At 35.3% G+C, this 26626-nt stretch overlaps 1 protein-coding gene across 2 annotated transcripts; it reads left to right on the top strand.

Moving 5' to 3' along the window:
* Positions 1 to 25951, top strand: LOC127845291 (ras-related protein Rab-35-like). Of its 2 annotated transcripts, XM_052376120.1 has the most exons (3): positions 1 to 208; positions 19824 to 20259; positions 23419 to 25951. In XM_052376120.1, coding segments are annotated over exons 1-3 (639 nt in total). In that variant the 5' UTR covers positions 1 to 7; the 3' UTR covers positions 23421 to 25951. The 2 variants fall into 2 exon arrangements, with proteins under 2 accessions (XP_052232080.1, XP_052232079.1); XM_052376119.1 differs by having other exon boundaries at positions 19824 to 25951.
* Positions 25952 to 26626: the final 675 nt, after the last annotated feature.

Raw genomic sequence — 26626 nt, 5'->3', positions numbered from 1 at the left:
AAGGTGAATGTTTTCTATTTTAAGATTGACTATGGCCACAGGAGCCCCAAACTACAAGATAATACTGTGCGGGGAATACGGCGTAGGAAAGAGCTCCCTCTTTAGGCGATTTATGAACGACACATTCTCAGAAGAACGTGGAAAAAAATCCTCAATTGGACTGGACCAGGCGTCGCAGTGTTTCCATGTGAACGGAGAGGATGTGAAGGTATTATGCAATTTCATTTCAGTAATTAAATGAGCTACGTTCTGGGAAGACTGGGATTAATGCTTTTGTGTTAAGTGTTGTCACTGATTAGATGCTAATCAGGGAGGACTTTTTCCATCCGAAATGGATTTTTGCTAAGAATAGACTTCATTATTAAAAAAAGAGGGAATGTGTTGTCTCCGACTAGCCTGTGCATTTTACCCTTATCCACTTAGAAGATAGGGTGAAAATGGCTATGTGCAAACAGCATAAAACCAGAACATCCTGCGAGTCACTCGCAGTCTGTGCAGGTTTTATGCTGTTTGCTGCTCATCAGTATCTCAGGGTTGGAAATGAAGCCTTAAAAACTTGAATCTAGTAAGAAAGGTCTTTAATAAAATTTAACTTTCTAATGGAATACATAAGCGTAAAAATATGTATCTTAAGTGGTAAAGGGTTAACTGAAAACTGGGATGACATTTAACCCACATGCATTCAGCCCAGTTTTCCAAGACAAGGCTCAAATTGTGGGACAGCCTGCTGTCCCTATTCAATTACAACAATTTGAAGGTAGTGACCTCCTTGTGTTTTTATACTCCCATGACCATTGGTACTCAGGGGGCTATATATAGGCTATATAGGAGTCAATTTGTCGGTCTGTCTTTCGGTCGGTCTATCGGTTCTGTCCCAATATTTCATCCGATCACCACCAAACTTGGTCACAAGTGGTATCTAGATGATGTCTAGGTCAGGTTTGAATATTTGAATATGGGTCATGCCGGGTCAAAAACTAGGTCACTGGGTCACTTAGTGCGTTTTAAAACGAAAGTTTGTCCGGACCATAAACTATGTCATTTAGCAGTAGATTTTAAATGACCTGGTACATTGTTCACCATCATGGTACGGTGTGTCATGCAAAAAAAGTATGTCGATATCTCCAAGCATAATGCCATACGTCCCGATCTCGGCGGGACAGTCCCGCTTTTGGGCCCTTTGTCCCGCCGTCCTGATATGAGACGATTTTGTCCCGACATTCGTAAAAACGATAAAATAAATTCGCTATTCAAGCTCTGTTTCGCTAACACTTACCCCCGCTAATCCCTTTATTGCCCCCAATAAACAATCCGATTCTACTTATCGTGTGTACCAGTGTTGTTTATGACACCTTATCAGCGATTTATCGGCTAATTATTGATTTCATCAGGCATTCACACCATGGTGGTTTTCAAGATAGTGGTCGCTTATTGCTATCGATAGTTGTATTATAATGAAATAAATGTTGAAAATGTGTGTATTTTTTTATTTGTTTGAAACGGTTTACAAAACAATTGTTTTGTAAAATTAACTCTACGTCATTAATGAGTCTTTTACATTCAATGTTTAGTTCATAAATAGCGTGATAATCCGAATGTGCAATATACCAAAATTGCAACAAACAGTCCAATAAGTGATACCCATCCTGTCTAGTGTAATTGGGTGTAATTGTAATAAAAACAACGAGGTGCTATGCATGACAGTTTGCCCCTTCTCCAATTAAGCTAAAAACCACGAGGTGCTATGCATGACAGTTTGACCCTACTCCAATTAAGCCGCGACAATTGACAAGTAAACAACTGCGCATGGATACATGCTTAAAAAAACATCGCAACAAACAGTAAAGTGGTAACCCATCTTGTCTTGTGTTATTGTAATAAAAACAACGTGTTGTTATTCATGACAGTTTGACACTACCTCAATACAGCGCCTGACAATTCACAATTCAGTTTAATCTGTGTATATAAGAAGAAAACAAAATATGATTATTAACATTAGAGAAAAATAATTCGAGTAAAGCATCCATAGACTTCTTTTGTCCTTTTGTTTTTGTTGGCGTAAAAACAGTTGAGGCGTTGTTAAAGAGTTAAAATGAACACAAAGACGGTTTGCTTCCACCAAAAACCTACCTCTGAATTGTGTACGGCCGCGCATTCCGTGTGTAACTGATGTAACTGTTTGGTAGATAGTTTACTGTAACCTGTACTTTCAGTGTACTGGATAGCTTCCCCTGCATTAATGTTTGCCATTGAAATTAATATAATGAGTATTGCTGTCGTAATGTTCTAGATTTTGTACTCTAAAAAGATGAATATTATCCTCGTTGTTTGCTATTGTCTTATTTTATAAAACTGTTATTGTTATGTTTTAGATTCCATGCTTCATATCAGATGTTTTATGTCTTGAATAAAAGTATCAAGAGTATTTGTTAGTACTATACTGACTACAGTAAAGGTGGAATGATAAATCGTTTTAGGTGTCCCGCTTTGGGTCAAATGTCCCGACAATTTTTTATGGAATGTCCCGCTTTGGACCTAAAAAATTATGGCATGTATGTCTCCAAGGTCAAGGTCCCACTTGGAGTTCAAAAGTCAAATGCTTGTCCGGGCCATAACTTTGTCATTTATTGCGAGATTTTTAAATCATTTGTCAAATTTGTTCACCATCATAGGACGATGTGTCGCGCAAAAGAATTACGTCAATATCTCCCAAGGTTAAGGTCACACTTTGAGTTCAAAGATAAAAAATCGCCATAAATGAGCTTGTCCGGGCCATAACTATGTCATATATTGTGAGATTTTAAAATCATTTGGCACATTTGTTCACTTTCATTGGACGGTGTGCAGCGCGAAATAATTACGTCAATATCAGGGCTCGCGCTGTTGTTCGCCATTCGAGCCATTTGCGAAAATATTGAGAATTTGGCTCAAGAAAAATCTGAATTGCGAAAATGCTAAAATCTCGTAAAATTTCATTGAAAACATCCGCCATTTCAATCCAGACTGGTTTTCTATAGTGTTCTCTTTGTTTCAAAGAAAGTGTTTGTGTTCTCTTTGTTTCAACAAAAGTGTTCGCAATTTGAACAATAAACGATAACAGGTCTGCACCAAAACATGAGCCATCGCTTGACCTTATTGTTATTGAAGCCCACGTGGTAGCTCAGGGGTTGGCAAATTTCTTTTCAGCAACTTGCCCTGCAGGGCGAGTAGCTAAGAATTTTTAATTGCCCTGCTGAAATATGTACTTGCCCTGCAATTTTATGAAAAAATGCAATAAATCAGTAACTAATATGAGTTGTTGTGATTTTCTATTGTTATCATTTAGACCTGTTAACTCATGAACTTAAATAAAGTTAATAAGCCGTTTTAACACACTTTTAACATGTTTGTTTTTTCATTTTGTCTTCATGGTCACAATCATTATGATTAAACTTTAGGACTGGAGCATTGGATAGTCCGAATGGCATTTTGTTAAACTCAAACAAGCCTCTTTGTGTACAAAAGGCAGTTTTCTCTTTGTCATTTTCGTCCATTAAAACTTGCCGATACCCACTCTTTAAATCTAAAGATGTGAATAATTTAGACGATTTTTTAAGCAGTATTGAAAGACCGTGTACCGCACTGTATACTAGGATACATTCACAGAATATACCGGTATCGGCACGTAATGGGAACAGGACTAATTTTAGCGCAGTGTGCAATAATCAACATCCGGTTAAATTTTAATCGCCGATTAAACGTTGTTTTGTTTGGTAAAGATATGTTAAAAATTAAAATTTTAATCTTTTCGACCAGAAATGCTTCTCACCCTGCAGGACGAGCGCTGTCGGAATATTCACTCGCCCGGAGCCAATTTCTACTCGCAATTACGAGCGGGCGAGTGGATTTGTCGAGCCCAGTAGCTGGCCAATCAACATTGAGTTCGCTCACACATAATATTGGGTCATTCATGCGCGGACACTGTATACTTGAAATACACAGTTTATATTGTCGTCTGCCAACAATATAGCGGCCGATGGCAAACGCCGTATTTGAAGATAAACAAATGAAAAAGAAGCAAAACAATTAATAAATAATTTCAATGCTGATCACTTTACACCTTTCTACCGACTATTGATCTATATTAAAGGATGATAATTAAATAATTAGTTCTGTGTCGATGATGTAACACTTCTCAGTTTTGGCACACACTTTTTCGGATGGTCGTTTTCAGACACATTAATTTTCTTTATAGAAGAAATAGAATGACGAATAAACATGCGGTGATACGGACGGTGTGGTTTATAATATTTCGAATTGTATTCACCTGAAATTGCAGTTGGAAAGACTATAAAAATAACAATAAGTAAGGGCTCTGGGGGGGGGAGGCTCTGCCTTTTATTCCTTTTGGGTTCCTATGGCTGCGGTTCCAAGACCCCCGACCTAATTGTCAGGATTTCAACTTTGGAACAATCGACACTAATGTTATATGTACATGTATAAAATAACTTATGTGTGTACTTTGACAAGTACCTTAATCATTATTTCTATATTGAAAACTGTATGTTATATTATGATATGTGATATGCCCTTGTTGTCATAAAAGAAATATAAACAAATTGATATTATATATTATTATTTCAAAACCAGTGTTTGCGCGCTGAAAAACGAAACTGGTTGGCTCAAAGAAATTTTGGGCCAGCGCTAGCCCTGAATATCTCCATGGTCAAGGTCACACTTTGAGTTCAAAGGTAAAAAATGGCCATAAATGAGCTTGCCGCGGGCCATAACTATGTCTTTCATTGTGAGATTTAAAAATCATTTGACACATTTGTTCACCATCATTGGACAGTGTGTCGCGCGAAAGAATTACGTCGATATCTGCAATGTCAAGGTCACACTGTGAGTTCAAAGGTCAAAAATGGCCATAAATGATCTTGTTAAGAGAGCAATCTGCTATTTCAGCTTGTTAAGAAGAAAGCATGTCATGAGACTGGGATAAAAGGCTTTTAATATAAAAAATTTGCATAAATAAATTTTAATATAATTTTATCAATTTTTCAAAATTTAAGGCAATAAGATTAGGATGGAAAATTTAACAGCATGAGGTAATAAAAATTATGTTTTGTTCTGTGCAAAACATTATTGCAGAACGTACTCTTAAATAAAATGTGTTTCTGTATTAAAATCGGTGCACCATTTATTTTCTTTAGTTTATAATTTGGGTTTTTCTCTACTATCAGTTTTTGCATGCTATCCGAGTTTTGATGATGGGAGATTTGACACATCTTTTCCTTCACTTTTATGACAATAGGAAATAAGTTCTTCAAATATAATTATATTTAAGTACTCTATTTGGAAAGAAAGGTCAGGAGCTGTGATGGTTCCATATTTGGTCCCATCGCCTAATAACCCTTATTTAAAATTGACTCATGAATAAAGTATACATTTCATTACATGTACATGTCTCATTTTATAAGTACATGGGCTTACATTAAGTAGGAAAGGGAAGACGAACAAAAGTAAACCGGATTCTTACTAGTTAAAAATGCATAAATTGTGTGTGAAGCAGTTTGTATTCAACATGACATTAATTTAATGTGCAGTTAAAACCAAGCACTGAAATGTCTTGCAGGGTTTTGAGCATAGCTGATTTTGAACCAGAATTTAGTTTTATTTGAGAAAATTATCAACAGCATTCCTTGAAGTTGTCATTTCGATAACTTGATGCTATCCTTTGTTTATTTTATTTATTGTCCACTTTCTCCAGGTTGCATCAAGTAGAGAATATTGTTTTGAGTGGTTGCTGTATCATTCAGTCCTATTTTTGTTTGCTGAATTTTGTATAACAGGTGTTGAAATTTGAAGTTTTTTTTTCTAACAATAACATCATGTATTGGTTTATATAGTGTACTCATTGTACATGAAAGAAATATGAAAATGTGCCGTAATATTATACTTAACTAATAATGTACTTACAAGTTTCTACCATGATACCTTATCTTTTAATCTGTTGTAATGAAAGAATGCTCTGTATACAAAAACAAGGGTGTAGATGTTATCTCTATAATTTGCAAGGTGTTCAAACATACTGGGCATAATCCAAACCAGGTGATTTGTAACCTGGGGTCCATGATTGACAGGTGCATGTACACAAGGGGTGGCGCTATCTATAATGTATCTTGATGTATCCACAACAGGATGAGAGATTGGTCAGTGTGTACATAAAGATAAGACCAGATAAGTGCATCATAATTGGGATGAATATTTGCATTAGGTACACACTAATTGAATGACATATTTGCAATAAGTACATGTATGATGTAATTGGAATGAGATGGTGGTGGTAGGGGGGGCCCGGGGGATCAGTTTGTTATACATTACTAACAGTTATAATTGTCTCATTTTGTGCACAGAGGGGAGGGGGTGGTGCAAACTAATTTGGTGTCTTGTGGTTTATGTCACAGATAGGGTTATACATTTTAGGTAAATTAGTCTTGTATAATGAACGAAATAATAAAGGTCTAATAATTTAGAAATATTTACAGCTTGCATGGAAATTAAGCACTGTATTGAAACCAACTTATATGATGAATTATTTAACGCATTTTATAGGTTCTGATCCGTTGAAAAACAGTGGGCGAGGCAGTTTTCCTTATTTGGCTATAGAGAAACCTTGTAAACACTCATGAAGTCACAATTTTTTCCCAATCATCATGAAAGTTGGTCAAAACATTGGTTTTATTGATATCTCGGACAAGTTTGAAAATGGTCGGGATCGGTGAAAATAACATGGCAGCCAGTGGGTGGGGCATTTTTCTCTATATGTATAAAGTGAAAACATGTGAACACATTAGAAGTCACATTTTTGGCCCAATTTTCATGAAATTTGCTCAGAACATTTGTTTAATTGATACGAGAGTTGAGTTCAAAAATGGTTCCGGTCAGTTAAATAACATGGCTGCTGGGAGGGGCTCGAAGAAGAGGGGGTATATTGTTTTGCTCCGGTTCATCTGTCCACCAGATGGTTTCCGGATGATAACTCAAGAGCGCTTATGCCAAGGATCATGAAACTTCATAGGTACATTGATCATGACTCGCAGATGACCCCTATTGATATTCAGGTAACTAGGTCAAAGGTCAAGGTCACGATGACCCGAAATAGTAAAATGGTTTCTGGATGATAACTCAAGAACACTTATGCCTAGGATCATGATACTTCATAGATACATTGATCATGATTCGCAGATGACCCCTTTTGATATTCAGGTAACTAGGTCAAAGGTCAAGGTCACGATGACCCGAAATAGTAAAATGGTTTCCAGATGATAACTCAAGAACGCTTATGCCTAGGATCATAAAACTTCATAGATACATTGATCATGACTCGCAGATAACCCATATTGATTTTCAGTTCACTAGGTCAAAGGTCAAGGTCACGATGACTCAAAATAGTAAAATGGTTTCTGGATGATAACTCAAGAACGCTTAGGCCTAGGATCATGAAACTTCATAGGTACATTGATCATAACTTGTAGATGATCCCTATTGATTTTCAGGTCACTAGGTCAAAGGTCAAGGTTACGATGACCCGAAATAGTAAAATGGTTTCCGGATGATAACTCAAGAAAGCTTAGGCCTAGGATCATGAAACTTCATAGGTACATTGATCATGACTTGTAGATGACCTCTATTGATTTTCAGGTCACTAGGTCAAAGGTCAAGGTCACGTTGACCCGAAATAGTAAAATGGTTTCTGGATGATAACTCAAGAACGCTTAGGCCTAGGATCATGAAACTTCATAGGTACATTGATCATAACTTGTAGATGATCCCTAATGATTTTCAGGTCACTAGGTCAAAGGTCAAGGTCACGGTGACCTGAAATAGTAAAATGGTTTCTGGATGATAACTCAAGAACGCTTATGCCTAGGATAATGAAACTTAAAGGTACAACGATCATGACTCGCAGATGACCCCTATTGATTTTCAGGTCAAAGGTCAAGGTCACAGTGACCTGAAATAGTAAAATGGTTTCTGGATGATATCTCAAGACTGCTTATGCCTAGGTTCATGAAACTTCATAGATTGATCATGACTCGCAGATGACCCCTATCGATTATCAGGTCACTAGTCAAAGGTCAAGGTCACAGTGCCAAAAAACATATTTACACAATGGCTGTCAAGGTCACGGTGACTCAACTTAGAAAAATTGTTTCGGGATGGTAACTTAAGTATGCTTACGCCTAGGATCATGAAACTTCATAGGTACATTGATCATGACTCGCATATGAAATTATGATGAAACTTGACCAGGATGTTTGTCTGGACAATATCTAGGTCAGGTTTGACATTTGGTAAAGATTGAATGAACCGTCTCCTCTCAGGCGAGGGAACTAGGGCCATCTTGGCCCTCTTGTTTAAAGATATTACTTGTTTGTAGTGTTTGGATAGCATGAACTGGGTTCAAATATACATGTTTGTTTTCACTGTTGCGATGATGGAATTCAAGATTTCTCTCAGTTAATCATTTGAATTAGCAATAATTTTTTGTTCTGATGCATTATTAACCCACTCGGTTAATGCACTTGTGGTTAAATTCTTATGCAAATTTTATTCTTTAATCCGTGCTTGCAAATTCGTTAACGTTCAAAATTAGATATAACAAATTCGCCTGCATATGACTGGACTTTGAGAGCAAATATTTACAAGTAATAATAGTTGGTATGTGAGCAAATATTTACTATAGTCATTATAGTTGATCTATGATATAAGAATAATTTCCTGTGTTTATTGTATTTGCAACCAGTTTGTTTGGCATGCATTAGGGAGTTTTTGCATCATGGTTGGCTAATTATTTGCATATGAATGCCAAATTAGTTGAAATTGGCCTGGGTTACATTACACTAATTGAAACATGGCACGGTGGGTCCTATTATACTGCAGTTTCATTGTTTAGTGGTTATAATTGTAGAACATTGGGTGCAGTCATAATTTTATGGCAGCAAATTTCAATATTGAATATAAACCTTTATTTAACACATGTCTGTGTAATTTGCATCTGCGTTATTTTGATGCTGCATCCGTTTGAAGACTGGTGAAAAGGTCCCTGTGGTGTAATTGTTATGGTGTCCACCTAGAGACCAGGAGGTCACGTGTTTGATCCACATTGTCGGGGCGTTCTTTAAATCTTCCCCAAAGACAACAAGTACTGGTTCTAGGCCCAGGAAACAGACTCGAGAGGGTTTCAATAATCAGGGACGTCACTTTCAGCCTAAACTGGATTTTTGCTAAGAAGAGACTTTCGTTAAATGAAAAATATCATAAAAGCCGTAGGTGTCGTCCCTGATTAGCCTGTGTGGACTTCGCAGGCTTATCTGGGACTGCACTTTATGCATATGCATTAAACCCATTTTTCACAGAGTATTGTCTATATATATCATAAATTTATTGTTCATTAAAATATTTTGTTTGGTGTTTACAGTGATAACAATGTGTTTGTGGTATGCTTTTGTGATCGCCATTTGCCAGTATTTTGTCTTCTGTAATTATACCCCCATTACTGGTAATGGGGGCTATAAAGGAGTCACCTTTTCGGTCTGTCTGTCGGTCTGTCTGTCCTGAAAATTTCATCCGATCTTCACCAAACTTGGACAGAAGTTGTATCTAGATGATGTCAAGGTCAAGTTTAAATATGGGTCATGTAAGGTCAAAAACGAGGTCACAGGGTCACTTAGTGCGTTTATAACCGAAAGTTTGTCTTTTTATTATTCATCCATTATTGGACGGTGTATCGTGCGAAAGAATTACGTTTATATCTGCAGCGTTAAGGTCACACTGTGAGTTCAAAGGTCAAAAATGGCCATAAATTATCTTGTCAGGGCAAAACTATGTCATTAATTGTGAGATTTTAAAAATACCTGGTACATTTGTTCACAATCATTGGACGATGTAACATGCGAACAAATTATGTCGATAACTCCACGGTCTAGGTCACACTCAGAGTTCAAAAGTAAAAAAATGGCCATAAATTTGGACGGCATGTCATGCGAAAGAACTCAAGAGTTCAAAGGTCGAAATGGCCATAAATGATAATGGCATTATAATTCTTAAAAATCGCCATAAATTGGATTCTCTTGTTTTGTGAAGACAGCATGCAAAATAGTCTGTGTCAATGCGGCACGTGGGGGTATACGTCACGTCTGTGACAAAGCTCTAGTTATCGGTAAGGCCTGCCAGAGACGTCTCTGGGCCTGCACAGGTTTTGTTACATTAAATATTTCTTGGTAAAAGTTCTCATTTTCTTCCAAAATACTCAATGACAGTTGAAACTGAAAAGTCCCAATGTATATAATATTAAATCATTGTTGCTATGGTGTAGAACTCCCATTATTTCTCAACATTTTACTGCTTTCAACAAATAATTATTCACAACTGTCATCTTACTTTTCATGCTAATGCTCTCAGTCTGTCGGTAATTACATTAGATAAAAGAAAGAGATTTTTTTTCTTTCCTGTAATATAGCTGGTGAATTTATAATAGTCCCGATGATGAGTCAGTTATGAACTTAGAGAAATGAAGTACCACTGTGCCTGGGCTTAAAGTGTTATGACAGGGCGACATATGTTTGATGCTTAAACAACAAACTGTGCCTGGCAATTAGGAAACAGATGTTAACCTTGGAAAGAGCTTGAAAATGCATCAATATTTCTGAGGTTTTTATTGGAATCATTTCGCTGGCAATGTAATAATTGAATCTGCAGATTGTGGAATTGATTGCTTGTACATGTATGACATAGAGGCCTGGTTAGATGTATAAATTATTCGCCATGAATGTTTTTGGCAAATGTTTATAGAACTGTATATAGAACAGGAATGTGATGTTCTCAAAATAAGTGCTTCTCGCTTATATGATGATTTTGATATTGGAAATGCAGGTATATGTTTAACTATTCTATGAAGGTTCCTATGATATTTAATTTAACAATTAATCCAATCATTTCATGGGGAATCAACATCATTGATAATGGTCAGAATGCTGTAAATCCAACAACAAGCACAAAGAACATGATATTAGGGATTAAATATATTGTTTGTGTTTCAATTGGTTGGTCTTTCTGGTTGTTGCCATTTTCTATTGGAGATTCCCTAGAGACCATTTCTTGAAACAACTTGGGACCTCTTTGTTACAGGCCAGACAGGATTTATATTTCACCTTTGCATAAATCTTATGGATTGTAAATAATAATAAAAAACTTCAACATATTAGTAAATATTATCTAAATATGTCAAGATAGTCTTGGGTTAAGATGGTTGGTAATAGTGAACTGTTTAGTAAATAATAATTGAGCTGTTGGAGAAACTGGCTTAATTCATGGGTGTAAAGTATCGTCCCAGATTAGCCTGTGCAGTCGGAACAAGCTTATCTGGGAGGATTATCTTTAAAATGGACTGGATTTTAAGAAGAGTCTCAATATCTGTAAACAAAAGATTTCATAAACCTGGAAAGTGTAGTCCCTGATTACCTGTGCAAACTTATGGGGGGTCCATATTTAAAAGACATTCATTAAGCCTGGTTGTCACTTGTTCAAAGTAAAAAAACAACAGCATGTTAAAACTGGAGAAGTCTCATTTATAGTCAAATATTCTGGAAACTTGGTCTAAACATTTGTTTAAATTTGTTTAAATTATATCTCAGCAAAATTAAAAAAAATCTCAGAATATGTGTTCCTATAGGTGAGCACCTTAGTGCCCATGGCTCTCTTGTTCAAAATTGTACACTTTCTCAAGCTTGAGGCAACAAACTTCTTACTGATTGAAACAGGGTCTTTTGTATTTATAAACGCAAATTTTATCATCCATCTTAACATGGGGAGCCATGAAATTCAGATCACAGTTTTCCTGGTTAGACTGCACTGATTTCTCACCTGAGATAAGTATGTTCTGTTATAGAGATTATCTGTCATGTGTTAGAGATTATCTACACTCAGCAGGGTTTTAATGGTTTCGGTTCAGGACTCTTTTAATGGCTTCTCATTGATGCTGATTGCCGATGTCTTTGTAAACCTTTGTGAACCAGACTGGTTAAAATTCTTTTCAGTAGTTTAATTTGTTTTAAAGACTTTTTTAGTTGGATGATTTCTGTTGGATAGATTTTTTAGTTGAAAAGAAAGTGTTTTTTGTATACTGTATTTTTATGCCCCCGAAGGAGGGCATATAGTGATCGGACTGTCCGTCTATCCATCTGTCTGTCTGTCTGTCCGTTACATTTTGCATTTAGGTTTCGAAAAATGCTCATATTAACTTCTATGTTGTTTCAGATAGCAACTTGATATTTGGCATGCATGTGTATCTCACGAAGCTGCACATTTTGAGTGGTAAAAGGTCATGGTAAAGGTAATCCTTCAAGGTCAAAGGTAAAAAAACAAATCCAAGTTAAGTTATAAGCTTTAAAGGGAGATAATTATCTGTACCTGCCAAATGATAAAAACAAAATAAATCAAAGTGGCGCAGTAGGGGGCATTGCGTTTCTGACAAATACATCTCTTGTTTTAATAATATAATGTAACATTTGTAGTGAATCCATTTAAAAATGAAGTTTTTCAGTTCCCCTGAGCATTTAGTGATCATAGTGAGCTATTTTGGTCACTCTAGGTCCAGCGTTGTGCAACATCTCTGTAGTCTGTCGGCACCTTTTAGCTTGCTACCTCTCTAGAGTCCACATAAGTTGCATCCAATCTATCTATCTATCAATAAAACCTGGTCAGAATGTTTATCTTACAATAACAAGGTCCATTTTGAATCTGTGTTATGTGCTTTCAAAAACTAGGTTACCAGGTCAAATGATGACCACTCTAGAAGCCACATGTACCAGTAAATCTTGATGTAATTTTTATCAAAATGTTTATCATGACAATATTTAGGTCATGTGCATCCAAAAGCTAGGTCACTAGGTCAAATCTAAAAATAACTTTGTTACCACTTTAGATGCTGCATATATGACTCTATATTGATGGAACTTTGTCAGAATGCTTTTCTTGACAATATTTAGGCCAAGTTTACATTATTCTTGTCACAGGTGTTTAGAAAGTAGGTCAACAGATCTAATCATGGAAACCATTCTTGCCACTTAAGGCGCAACATTTTTTACTTAAGTTTTATTTACTTTTTGAGACAAAGTTTGAAAGGTGATCCCAGGGTGTTTAGAAACTAGGTCACAAGGTCAAATCTTGAGTCAAATTTTGACCACTGTTTGGGCAACATTTATAACTCAAGCTTGATGACACTTACAATTAATTATCATAAACATATCCAACCCAAGTTTGAATCTGTGTCAGGTGCGTCCCAAAACTAGGTCAAGAGGTAAAATTTGATTGTCACAACTAAAGGGGGCACATGCATGTCTCAGTCTGGATAAATCTTGGTCAGAATGATTATACAGACAATAAGAAGGCCATGTTTTACGCTGGGATAAGTGTGGTCAAGTATTCAACAGTTGTTGTCTGTGAATTCAGGTGAACAGTTAAGGCCCATTATGCCCCTGTTGTTATATGTATCCAATTATACTGTTTTGCAGAAAAGTTGGGATATCAGTCAGCACCTGAATATTTTCTTGATCACATCTAATAAGCATAGCCTGATTGTCAGTGAAGAGTGATAGTATTACTTCATGTTTAAGGGCAAAACTGTGGTAATCTTCAATTTTACCTACAGCAGATAATACATTATTATTCTCCATCCCATTTATATTTCTGATCTTAAAAATATTTTCCATAATAGAGTGTGGAACTTTCCTATCTGCTGAACATTTATATATCCAACAGTTCCATGCCTATAAACCATATACAATTTATGTTACATGTTCCTGATAAGCCCAATACTGGCTTACAGTGTTCAGGTGGATAATGTAGCACTGCTGACATATTTACTCTGTGAAGTGATAACATTAAACAGTTTCACAGCTTCTCATGGCTCATCAATTATCAGTTGTCAGGTAATGTACACAATTAATTATGTCTGGGAATCAGAATACTGTCAAACCAATATGGGCTGTGCTCTGTGTAAAGGCAGTTTAATGCATGTGCATAAAGGGTTGTCCCAGATTTACCTGTGCAGTCTGCTTTTATGGTATTTTTGTGTAAAGATAGTCTTTTCTGAGTAAAAATCCAGCTTGGGCGGAAAATGTTGTGCCTGATAAGCCTCTGCAGACTGCACAGGCTAATCTGGGATGACACTTTATGCACATGCATTAAACCCCTTTTTCATAGAGCACAGCCCGTATGTAAACATAATTAAAAATATGTATTTTTTAGTATTTGAGAATCCCAGTTTAAAACTGATTATGAAGTCACTTCCCACAAATGCTGTGTTACTTGATGCAGTTCTGAAGCAAAGGATTCTTGGATTATCAAATTTTAACTCTTTCCCCATCAAAAGCAATGTGAAAATGGCTTTTGCAACCAGCAAAAAAAACAACAGAAAAGCCTGCGAGTAACTCGCAGTCTGTTAAGGTTTTATGCTGTTTACTCTCATCAAAATCTTGGTTGGAAAGGAAGCCTTCATCAAAGTTCGTTTACAAAGGGAAGAGGGTTTACCCTTTCAGTGCGGGAACCGAATTTTAAAGGCCTTTGCAAACAGTTTGGATCCAGATGAGACGCCACAGAACGTGGCGTCTCATCTAGATCCAAAGTGTTTGCTATTCTGATAGTATTCTTTGAAAAAAAATGAAGAAAATGCTTATTTTACAAATTCAGCAGACGACATTTTAGCAGTGACAAATTTCCCAGCATGCAAAGGGTTAAGCATGAAACCCTGGAATGATGAGCTTTTCCATTAAGTTTGAGCGTGTAAAGATATCAGTGAAGAAGACTGCTAATCTGAAATTCGCTCATTGCTGCTGCTACAGAAATTAATTAACTCCTCTGAATTGCGCAACCATTCCTTTGTCATTGACACCGTATAATTAGATGCTTTTAGTTCAACATGCTGGTATAAAAGGGATTATTTGAGAATATGTGGTGGAAAGAAATATCGGGGTATTGAAATGCAATCTTGTCACCAGCTCTCTTTCATTTTATGGCTTTGAAGGAGTTATTTATTCACTAGAGTTTGTAATTTTGTAATCTAATTAGTTTGGTAACAAAAGACTGGAGTACTAGACATGCTGAAGTGCTTTCATAAAACAAGTCTCACAATTTTAAACAACTTCTGTCTGTACATATTTAATTGTTGCCATGGAGACTTAATGACAATGATTCTTTGGAAAACATTTAATTCACTGAAAAGGATGAATTCCTTTTAATTATTCACTGTAGGTGTTTCATCGCCCACTTCTTAATAGAATTCTTTTGTCAATTTTTTTAAATTCTAGCTTTAGTTTTCCATGTCCTTTATTATCCCCCGACAAAGGCGGAGCGATATATAATTGGCGTTGTCCGTCAATCCGTCAGTTTGTCTGTTCATCTGTCACAAAAGTTTTCAGGGCTGTATCTCAGAAACATATGAGATATAAACATGAAACTTCATAGGTGTATAGATATCACTGAGGAGAAGTGTCATGCACAAGACACCAAACCAAACACTGTCTTAAATAAAAGTTATTGCCCTTTGTTTGTTTTTGTATGATGTAACTTTTCAGGGATAAGTCTTAGATACCATGCAAGACTTCAGCATGAAACTTCATGGGTGTATTGATATAAATGAGGAGAAGTGCCATGCTTAAGATAAGAGTTATTGCCCATTGCTGTTTTTTATGCTCCCCTTCGAAGAAGAGGGGGTATATTGCTTTGCAGATGTTGGTTGGTCGGTCGGTCTGTCGGTCCGTCCACCAGGTGGTTTCCGGATGATAACTCAAGAACGCTTGGGCCTAGGATCATGAAACTTAATAGGAACATTGATCATGATTCGCAGATGACCCCTATTGATTTTGAGGTCACTAGGTCAAAGGTTAAGGTCACGGTGACTCGAAATGGTAAAATGGTTTTTGGATGATAACTCAAGAACGCATACGCGGCCAACAGTGCGAACTCTGAACAATATAAATGAAGCAACTGGTCTGTAAACCTAAATCTATAATTATCAGTCCAATGAAACATCATCATTTGAGTAAAATAAAGTGGATCAGTAAAAATATTATCAGAATATGAGATTTTTTTGTATATTTTGTAAATTAAATATTGTGTTAATGTTTAATTTTGTTGATTAATATAAATATAAGCAGGACAGGGGAGTTAATACACTATTATATCTTTCTTATATACAGGGAAAACAAATGCAATAAGTTTAAATTTCATGTTTAATAAATAGAGGATATTTGTTCATGTCAGTGTGAGATCATTTGTTATTATTTTCATTGTCCCTTGACATATTGCTTTTATATTTTGCATACTTGTTTACCAACATCACCCCAACCTATAAACAAGAGCAGACAACTCTATCAAGCATTTTGTCATAATTATTACACCCCTTTTATACTTAGAATATGCATATATTTGATAAATCTATGTTAAAGTTTGCGAACTACCCCAAATATTTCCTATATCCTTTGACATATTGCTTTTATATGTTGCATACTTGTTTACCAACATGACCCCAACATATAAACAAGAGCAGTCCACTGTATCAAGCATTTTGAAAAAATTAGGGCCCCTTTTACACTTAAATAATTGAACATTTTGCTTAAAGTGCCCCCCCACCCCCCCCCCCCAAAAAAAAACTTTTTGTTTTTAACATCGAATAAATTACCCCACCCCACATTATACCCCCTCTCACCCCCGCACCCCCCTACCCCCCACCCGCCCCCCCCATTTTTTTTTTAAAAACATCTAATAAATTACCCCCACCCCACATTATAACCCCCTCTCACTCCCCCTACCCCCCACTCCCCCAATTTTTTTTAAGCATCTAAAAATTACTCCACCCCACATTATACCCCCCTCTCATCACCCCCCCCCCCTATCCCCCCTACCCCCCCCTACCCCCCCTACCCCCCCCCCCCAAATTTTTGTTTTTCCCTTTTTTAATTTTTGAAAGATCGTCTAATAAATTATTGCATATGAACAATTTTCCCATGGCTTACGTTATACTGTCAAGCACTCGAATAGTTGAGCGCGCTGTCCTCTGACAGCTCTTGTTAGGTCACAAGGTCAAGGTCACAGTGACTCGAAATAGTAAAATGGTTTCCGGATGATAACTCAAGAATGCTTACACCTAGGATCATGAAACTTTATAGGTACATTGATCATGACTGGCAGATGACCCCTATTGATTTTCAGGTCACTAGGTCAAAGGTCAAGGTCACAGTGACTCGAAATAGTACAATGGTTTCCGGATGATAACTTACATTAGGTCAAAGGTCAAGGTCACAGTGACAAAAAACGTATTCACACAATGGCTGCCACTGCAACTGACAGCTCATATGGGGGGCATGCATGTTTTACAAAAAGCCCTTGTTTAATATGTAACTTTCTAGAGCTAGATCTCAGATACGATACAACATTTCAACATGCACTTTATGAGTGTGTAAAAATCAATTGGACATGTACAAGAACCATAATCCTACACTTTCTTAAATAAGAGTTATTGCCTATTGCTGTTTTTGTATGATGTAACTTTTTAGGAATATATCTCAGATACAACTTTTCAACATGAAACTTTCTGAGTGTATAGAAATCAATTGGAAGAAGTGGCATGCACAAGAAATATAATCCTACACTTTTTTAAATGAGAGTTATTGCCTTTTGTTGTTTTTGTATGATGTTACTTTTCAGGGCAATATCTCAGATACGCCACAAGATTTCAATATGAAACTTCATGAATGTAAAACATATCAATGAGGAGAATTGCAATGCAATAAACAATTACCCTACACTTTATTATATTTTTAGATTTATACCATATATCAAAGGATTTGCACCCATCCATATATAAAAATTATTTGGTGTGGGATATCAATGCAACAAATTTGTGTGTTTGAATTTAACTTCATTTGCAACATCAGGCGATCATTCTTACCGTTTTTTGATGGTCCTTTATGTGATGTAAGTAATAAAACGGGACAAAAATATAACACGGAGGAATAAAACTGGTGCTTCCACCTGGGAAACGTCAATGCAACAGTCATCTCACATAAAACTTCAATAGGTAAAGAAGCTCAAGTCAAAAGAATCTAAAAGCAAAAACAATGACATTAACCCATTTATGCCTAGTGGACTCTCCTATCATTCAAAATTGGATCAATTTATTTCCAAAATTAGGGATGTCTAGTATATTTATTTCTATATTAAGAATATTTTTTACAGAAATTCCTTTAAGCAAACTGCAGACTCAGATGAGATGCGGCGTCTCATCTGAGTCTACGCTGTTTGCCAAGGCCTTTTTTCCAGATGCTAGGCATAAATGGGTTAAAACCAAGAACAGGACCCCCCTCCAATTTTGTACAATGGTCAAAAATGAAATTATGCATTGAAAAAAGTTATTTAAATGCATAACTTGTGTTATTTGTTAGTGGGAAAAACTTTGTTGTATAAGGCGCACATTTTGCGCGTTATGCACAACTACAACCATGCCAAGACATTTTTTACCTGTCAGTTACCCAGTTACGGTAACTCGCATCATTCTGTTCCCCGTTGTTTTAACTGTAACTATGTTAATAATTGTGTTATATTTACGATCTGAATATAGATGGACAAACGACAAACGTTATAAAGTTAACATTAATATTTTCTATCTTATTCAGGTACATACAGAGCATTGAAATCAAATAAATTTGAAAAAGAAAATGAAAAACAAGGAAGCCATTTTCATTTAAACTTTATTGTTTTTTCCCACAATATTATACCCTACTGTACAAGGGTTACACAATTTATTTGGGGGCACTTGTCGATTTACAATAGTATGTCGGCAAGGTCTTTCCCGATATATTTATTATTATTTTTCTTGCTTTTTAAATGTGTTAATAAAATTGATGTTGTGTTTGTTTACAAGTTTTCATACATCTTGTCAAGATTGGGGTTGTGATTATCGAGCAATTTGCATCACCTGTCAAGTTTTGTGTAGCTGGGCTATTATCAAAACATGCGAACCGGCACACGACTTCACACCTCCATTGTTTGTTTAACGCCGGTAATGTCAGTAATGGTGTTGAGAAGTTTGAGTCGTTAAAGTCTCCTGTCAATAATAGAAGCTCGAAAAGAACGCGTGAGATGGGAAATGTAAATAAAATGCGCGGTTGTGAATTAGTCATGTGTGAATAACCCTGTGCCAATACCAATAAAAAATTTCAGTGTCTTAGTTATACCAAGCACACTAATCGGTCCGCAATGTGTACTCCTCCACGATAAAATCGTGGACAGTTACTTCGGAGACCTATGATGAAAACCTCGATGGTATCCTTGTGGAAATTGTGCATTTCATGCATTATTCATTTAAATGGAAACATTTACGCGTAATATTATAATTAAAAAAACTCCCACAAACAAGTTGTATCTTTATCGTTATCGTCTTTATGATAATTAATTATTGAAAAATAAAATAACACGTGAGATCTTCAATATAAATAAAATGATTTTCAGTGAGCCTACGGTACGGAAATTTTGCCTTAATTTTTTTTTGCTTCAAAAACTTTTTTCCCGATTTTTTGCTTCTAAAAGTAGATGCGCGTTATACATAAATGCGCGTTATACACAGCGTTTTGCGGTATTCACTAAATAATGTTTGTCACTTTGTGTACACTTATGTAAGAACTTAAAATAATCCAGAGCACTTTCTGTATACTTTCGTTAAGCTAAAATTAGCTAGCGCACTTAGTGAATACTTCTTATGCTGTTACATGCTGTATTTTCAGTTGACGTTATGGGACACTGGCGGGATGGAGCGCATGAGTTTCATTGGACAGAGCTATTACCGGGGTGCACACGCGGCCCTGCTCTGTTACAGTATGACCAACAAGGAAACGTTCGCAATTTTATCACAGTACATTCTTGACATTGTTATGAACGCAGAAGGTGCTAAGATATTCTTGTGCGGGAACTTTGCAGACTGTGAAAGCAGCGATCGTGTCAACGAGACAGACATTGAGAATTTTACACGCGAGTGCGGTAATGTTTTGTCTGGCTCTTACCAAGTCTCGTGTAAAGACCGGACAGGCGTCACGGAAATGTTCACGGACATGGCCCGCGTGTTACACAGGGAGAACGCGAAGAAAATGACGCTGAGAAACGATCTTATACGTCCAGGGGAAACCCCAGACCAGATTGAAGAATACCACAAAAAGAAATGCTGTACGTCGGCATGATGGCTGGGGCCTGACCCTTGCTTTGACATATGTAGTCTTTTCCACTCTCATTTTATCGCCTTAGTTTCATTGATTGACATCCCATACATCCACATGTAGCATGGGTCATCCATTCATTGGCCTAATTCTTGCAAATTACAAATCAATGAATGTAAGTGAATATTTGAACCTTGCTTTGATATAACAGGGTTAAATGCATGTTCTTAAAGTGTTTTTCCAGAATAGTATGTGGAGTACAAACAGGCAAATCAGGTTGACAATTTCGACTTTTGCAGAATTTTTTATTTAAAGGAAGTCTCTTTTAAACAAAAATCTAGTCTAGGCCAAAAGATTTGTCCCTGATTAGTCTGTGCAGCCTTGCACAGGCTAATCTTAGACTTAACTTAGGCACATGCAATAAGCCCAGTTTTCCAATTTTGCTGCTCATTTGGCTGCTCATTTAGTCAATGCATCTGACTTGCTCATTCCCTTTAAACCTTTTTTATTCTTGATAAGTTTAAGCTAAATATTGTTTGTGTTTATTTTTGAGTTTTTCTTGTCATAATGAACCAATTCAATTTAGGCCTTTCAATGCAAAGTGTAAACTTCTATTCTCATTACTGTTGAATTGATGTCTTAATGTGTATGTTTTGTATTTAACCTTGACCAAATCGTGTATTTTTTGTATTAAACCTTGACCAAATGGCATTTTTTTTGGAAATAAAAAATGAATATGCATTCAATTCAATTCTCTGTATATAAATTAGAATCTTGATACATATCTGATGATTTCTTTTTATATCCTTCATTTTATTCCTTTGTTAATGTTCATCATCTTCAACAAGTATATAGTTTTTTGGTATGTGTAATTATCTCCCAATGCCTGTTTTCACATATAATTTGCATAGCATATCTTATTATGAATGAAATCTCAGTATTTGAACTAAGTGTATGTGATAGTGACTTTGTAAAATGCATGTAAATTATATTCCAAAATGAATGATCCGGAATAGATCTTCTTTCACCCCATAATTTAAGCCTATATGTTTTCCTCTAAAAAACCCAAAAACTTTCATGAAGTACATTTTCATGTACTGGTTAATTGCAAAACACTTCTGTTTATTGTTTCTTTTTTTAGTCCCCTACCGGTTTGCGCTCTGTGCGTCTGTGAGTCTGTCAGTCTGTCACACTTTTCTGGATCCTGCGATAACTTTAAAAGTTCTTCATATTTCTTCATGAAACTTTAAACATGGACAGATGGAAATATGGAGATTATGCACGTCATTTCATTTTGTTCTTACGTCAAGAATTCTGGTTGCTATTGCAACAAATAGACTAGAAATATTGCTGAAAATGGTGGGGTTTCACCGGTAGGGGACTTTTGTTGCTTGGCAATAGTCTTGTTATATTTACAATTCATTTTGAATAAAGCAGCATAATGCAGATTTTCAGTGCTCTTAGATTTCTAAGGTGTCTGGCTTCCTCAGTTGTTAAAGTGCAAGGCTGTTAATCAGGGAATAATGAATTCGATACCCGGCTAGGCCACATAATTCTTGCGAGTATTCACAAACTGAGAAAAATTTTCAAAATTTATCGTAATGCATGTGTGTAAAGTGTCTTCCCTGATAAGTCTGTGAAGTCCGCACAGGCTGATCATGGACAACACTTTCCGCCTAAACTGGATTTTTTACTCAATAAACGAAAAATTCCATAAAAGTTGATAGTTTTGTCTCTTATTAGCCTGTGCAAAGTGTCCAGGCTAATCTTGGGTAAGAATTCACGCACAAGCCCAGTTTTTCCAGAACAAGATTCATATTGTTTCTTGGGCTATTCTCCCTCTGGATCTTACTCCAGTGGGGCATTCATCAGTTACCTAACTTACCTGTTTACGTATTTTGACGTTTATGTAGTCCATGAGAACATTTAATTTAATTAAACACCTTTATTACTAGATTAAAGTTTTAAAGGCTTCATTTCCAACCCAGCCACAGCAAACTGTATAAATCCTGCACAGACTTTGAGTTACTCACAGGCTTTTCTGGTTTTAGGCTGTTTGCAGATAGCCATTTTCCTTTTGTTTCTGAGTTGGAAAAGAATAACTATTTGCAATTTGTACTGGTTAACTTCTTGTATCTGTGATGCCCAGAAAAGTGTGAAAAGGTAAAATGACAGCCATGACATGACTAACAGCTACAAACAATGGTAGAAAATCCAAAAGACAAACTCTGGATTTGATGTTCAAGAATTATTTCTAAATATGTAGTTGATACAGACATACATTTCTCAATAAAACAATCAGGATTCTTTGTTCATTAAGGTTGTCATGGTAGAGTCTAAATTATTATATGACACTGATTTAAAAAATAATTATGTATTATATTTCTAAGTAAACCTGTGTATTTTTTTTATTATGACTACATGCTATATTCTTGTAGTCATGTACAGTCAAGAGGTATTAATTAATGAAATATTGTGAATTAATTTAAGCATTCGGTTAATATTAGATTTCATGGTTGAATGGATCCATTCAACCATGAAATCTAATATTAACCGAATGCTTAAACTGAAATATTATTCCGAACATTTTTTACCAAAAATATATTTGAAAATATGCAGCATTTTTAGTGGTGAAAAACTCGCATCTATTTGTTATTTAAAGATATAGGAAAACTGACACAAAATTATAGAATTACTGATAAAGAAATTTTGTAGTGTTTGTTGTTTGAACAATTAGTTTTTCAAAGATTCTTATAAAGTGCCAAATTTAGTTTTTTCATGATTAGTTTCTTTGCTAGATTTTTTAATATTTCTAGTCAGTTTTAATACAAGATATTTTAAAATATTTTTTAATATTTTATTTATTTTACAAAGTTTTCTATCAATATAATTATTTTTAGCTCTAATCCAATTTAGAGCTTTTACCTGCTTTATTTGTTGTGTTTTGTTTTCAAGTTTTTATATAGTTTTTATGAAAGTGTTGATTGAAATAATATCTGGCCTTTTAACAGCATAGATGACATTTTTACATATTCTCACTTTTATGAAACTTTTTGAAGCATAACTGGGGAATGTTTTTTTAAGGAGGCTTGCAAATATTTCCTGAATGGATTACCAACTAATTTGGATATTGCAGAGATATATACATGGCTTTGTCTGTTATTTTCAGAAAGACAAGTTGCCATGCATATCTATCTCGGGACAGGACTTCGGTAGTTTCAAATAAAAAAATTGCAATTTATTATCTTATGTTGATGTAATCTACCAATTTATCTGCTATTCAGTCTGTTCAGAATGTGGTAACACTGAGCTGACATTACTTATTTAACCCTTTACCACTTAGATACGTTTTTTTTTACACATTTGTATTCCCTTTAGGATATCAAATTTAATAAAAGAGCTTTCTTACTAGATTCAAGTTTTAAAGGCTTCATCATCAATCCTTTGATACTGATGAACAGGAAACAGCATAAAACCTGAACAGATTGCGAGTTACTGGCAGGCTGTTCTGGTTTTATGCTGTTTGCCATTTTGACTTTGCTTCTGAGTGGGAAAGGTTAAATTAACATAGAAGATTTTCTGACATCTATGTTAAGGGAACTACTTCTTTAGTGTGCAGCTGGTTACACATCATTAAATGAATAAGGAGCAATGCTTAAGCAGTGAAGCTTACTGTTAACAATATTCCTTTCTATCTTAAAATGACAAGAATGAGATCTGACTTAAATCATCATAACACTCATATATACTCATATTTGTTTTCTTACTCTATGATGATGAAAATGAAGGCTTTACTTAAATGTTCATTATGATTGACCAATGTTTTCAATTTTTAATCGTCAAAATTCTTGGCCATTGTTTCAAATCCAACCATTATATTCATTATCAATAGTTCGTTGTTCAAATTAGCTTTGTTCATTCATAAGTATTGGTCATCATTACTGTGATTATAATGATTGGTCCAAATTTCAAAATCATGCTCTAACATTCATTATCATTGGACATTAAGCTGAATCCAGCTCGAAACAGTTTTCATTGGCCAGTATTTTTAAATCCATTGTTTCATTGACCAATAGATAAGTTTGAGAGTTTTTGTAAACAGATCAAATACATCTACAGTACTTAATTGACATGTATGTAAATATATATTTACTCTTACGAGATCTTTAAGGAATGAACAGATATTTTAAATTATGGAATTTAATTGACATTCTGATTTATTGTTTGTTTGTCTTTCTTTTAGACTTAAATTCACAAAAATTTTGTTCTATGATACCTCTTTGAATATGGGCAAAAATGAAAAATGTTGAATGAGTTTTTTTAATGACAAATCATTCTCCTGCAATAATTAGTAAACTCATTATTGACCCCATACTAAAGATGGTAGAGGTGTTTAAAGGATGTCTGAGCTATATCAGCACTAAGTGCCTTGTTATAATGAAGTATAAATAACTTGTGTTGATCTCGTGATTGTGATAGAATAACTGAGAAAGTAACCGAAGTAAGAAAAATGAGGAAACCTGAAAATCAATATCTATTTTTGTATAATTTAATGCCAGAAACCTGAATGTACTTTGTTAAGTTATGACATGTCATTACTGTATTACATGTATAATTTTATTAGTGGATTAACACATCATGTACCAAACAAATCCATGTGGAGTAATGCTAACATGTCAGTGAACAGATATATGAGCTGCGTCATGCGAAAATAGGTCTTATACCAAATGCAGCCTCTGTAGTTTAAGAACAGGCTTGGCAATCGTGCAGTTTGGTCAGCAGCTCATCTGTTATGAGACCATAACAGAATTATACCAGATAGTGAAGCCGGTAACCAGACTGCGCAGATGCGCAGGTTGGTCTGGAGCTAGCTACGCTAGAGTCAAATGTTATAAGACCCTTTGTTAACATGCGTGAGGAATAAGTACTGTGTACCGGTAAGTTATCTTAATACAGGATTCAGTGTGTTTTGCAACATATGAGTGGAAAATGCCTGTTTATTGACATGCGGTATTGCTCGGTACAACATGTGCGATTGTTAACAGTGTTAAAATGATGATTACATGTAGGTCATAACATATCTGAGACCAACAATGCTTGTTTACATGTATTACCTAGTTTCTATGCTGTACAAGACTATATGATTCAGTAGATCTATTTTTGACATATTATTGAAGGACTGTTATGTGTTAGTTTTATGATCTAAAACAGTATTTTTGTGTCTCAATACTGTCTCTGGAAGGATGTTAAACATCACTTACTGCTGGACATGTGTCTTAAAGGTCATTCAATATTGTTTTTTTTATATGTAAAATCTCATGCAAATGCATGCAGCTCAATATTCTATAATATGATTCAAACTTATTTGTTTCACTGTATTAAGTCTTTGTTTAATAGTAATACTTATTTCAAATGGAACATTTTAGACACATTTGCATTGTCTCATATTACATATGTATCTACAACTTTTACTTCGCTAGAAGTATTTATAATTGTTTGGAAATATGGAGTTTATGTTCATTTTTTATATTTTTCATAGTCTGGAATTGTACACCTTGAAATGAGATATCATTTACTCTGAACATAATAATGTTTCTTGTTAATAAATGCATTTAATTTGTGTGACATGTTATATTAATTGTCATTGACTAATGTTATATTACCATCTTTGATCTACCCATTTATATAAAGAAAGGACCATATATGTGTTTTTCTTGCTTATTAGTTTATTTATGCAAGGGAGATAAACATTACTCATGCCTTCCACGGTAAGCACAAGTGTTATCTCTAAAAGACTTTCAAAGGAAACAATTTTACCAGTATAATTTTTATTGAAGTTCAAATCTAGAACTTGTATTCAGTTTGTTGAAAGATCTTTGTAATACAATCATTGTTCCTGTTTTTTTAGTAGATCATTACTTAATGAACTTGTACGAAATATTGGCGATTGAACATTTGCATCATTGTTGATAGCAAAGACCTATATAATACATTCTATAGGTCATTGTTGATATGTATCTTAGTGTGCACTTACACTGACTACCTGTTGCTACCCTCTAGTGAGGATCTTTTTGCGGTAAATTTCATAGAAATGCTTTATTTATTATTGAATTGTGCCACTTGGTATGAAGATAGTATAAGGTATAACTTAAATTTATCCAGTCAGACCGAAAACGACAAATCTTGCTCCACCAAACATATAGGATGCCCACAGTATATTTGCTGTTGTGATAACCTGCATTACAGATGAAATTATGGATACAAGCTTTGCCAGTAAGATGCCCTTTAAAATCAAATATTTCATAGTATGATAGCAGTCTGTGAAGATATTTGAACTTTTTTAGGCAAGCTGGTTTAAAATGACAAAATACGGATGC

The sequence above is a fragment of the Dreissena polymorpha genome, chromosome 9 (genome assembly GCF_020536995.1).
Source record: "Dreissena polymorpha isolate Duluth1 chromosome 9, UMN_Dpol_1.0, whole genome shotgun sequence".
NCBI lineage: Eukaryota > Metazoa > Mollusca > Bivalvia > Myida > Dreissenidae > Dreissena > Dreissena polymorpha.
Note: the sequence above shows the minus strand (reverse complement) of the source record. Positions and strands in the feature narration are given on the sequence as shown.

Coding starts and splice junctions, on each gene's coding strand:
- LOC127845291 (XM_052376119.1), top strand. CDS start 8: ATGTTTTCTATTTTAAGATTGACTATGGCCACAGGAGCCCCAAACTAC. Junction 209..19,823: donor TGAACGGAGAGGATGTGAAG/GTATTATGCAAT, acceptor CTGTATTTTCAG/TTGACGTTATGGGACACTGG.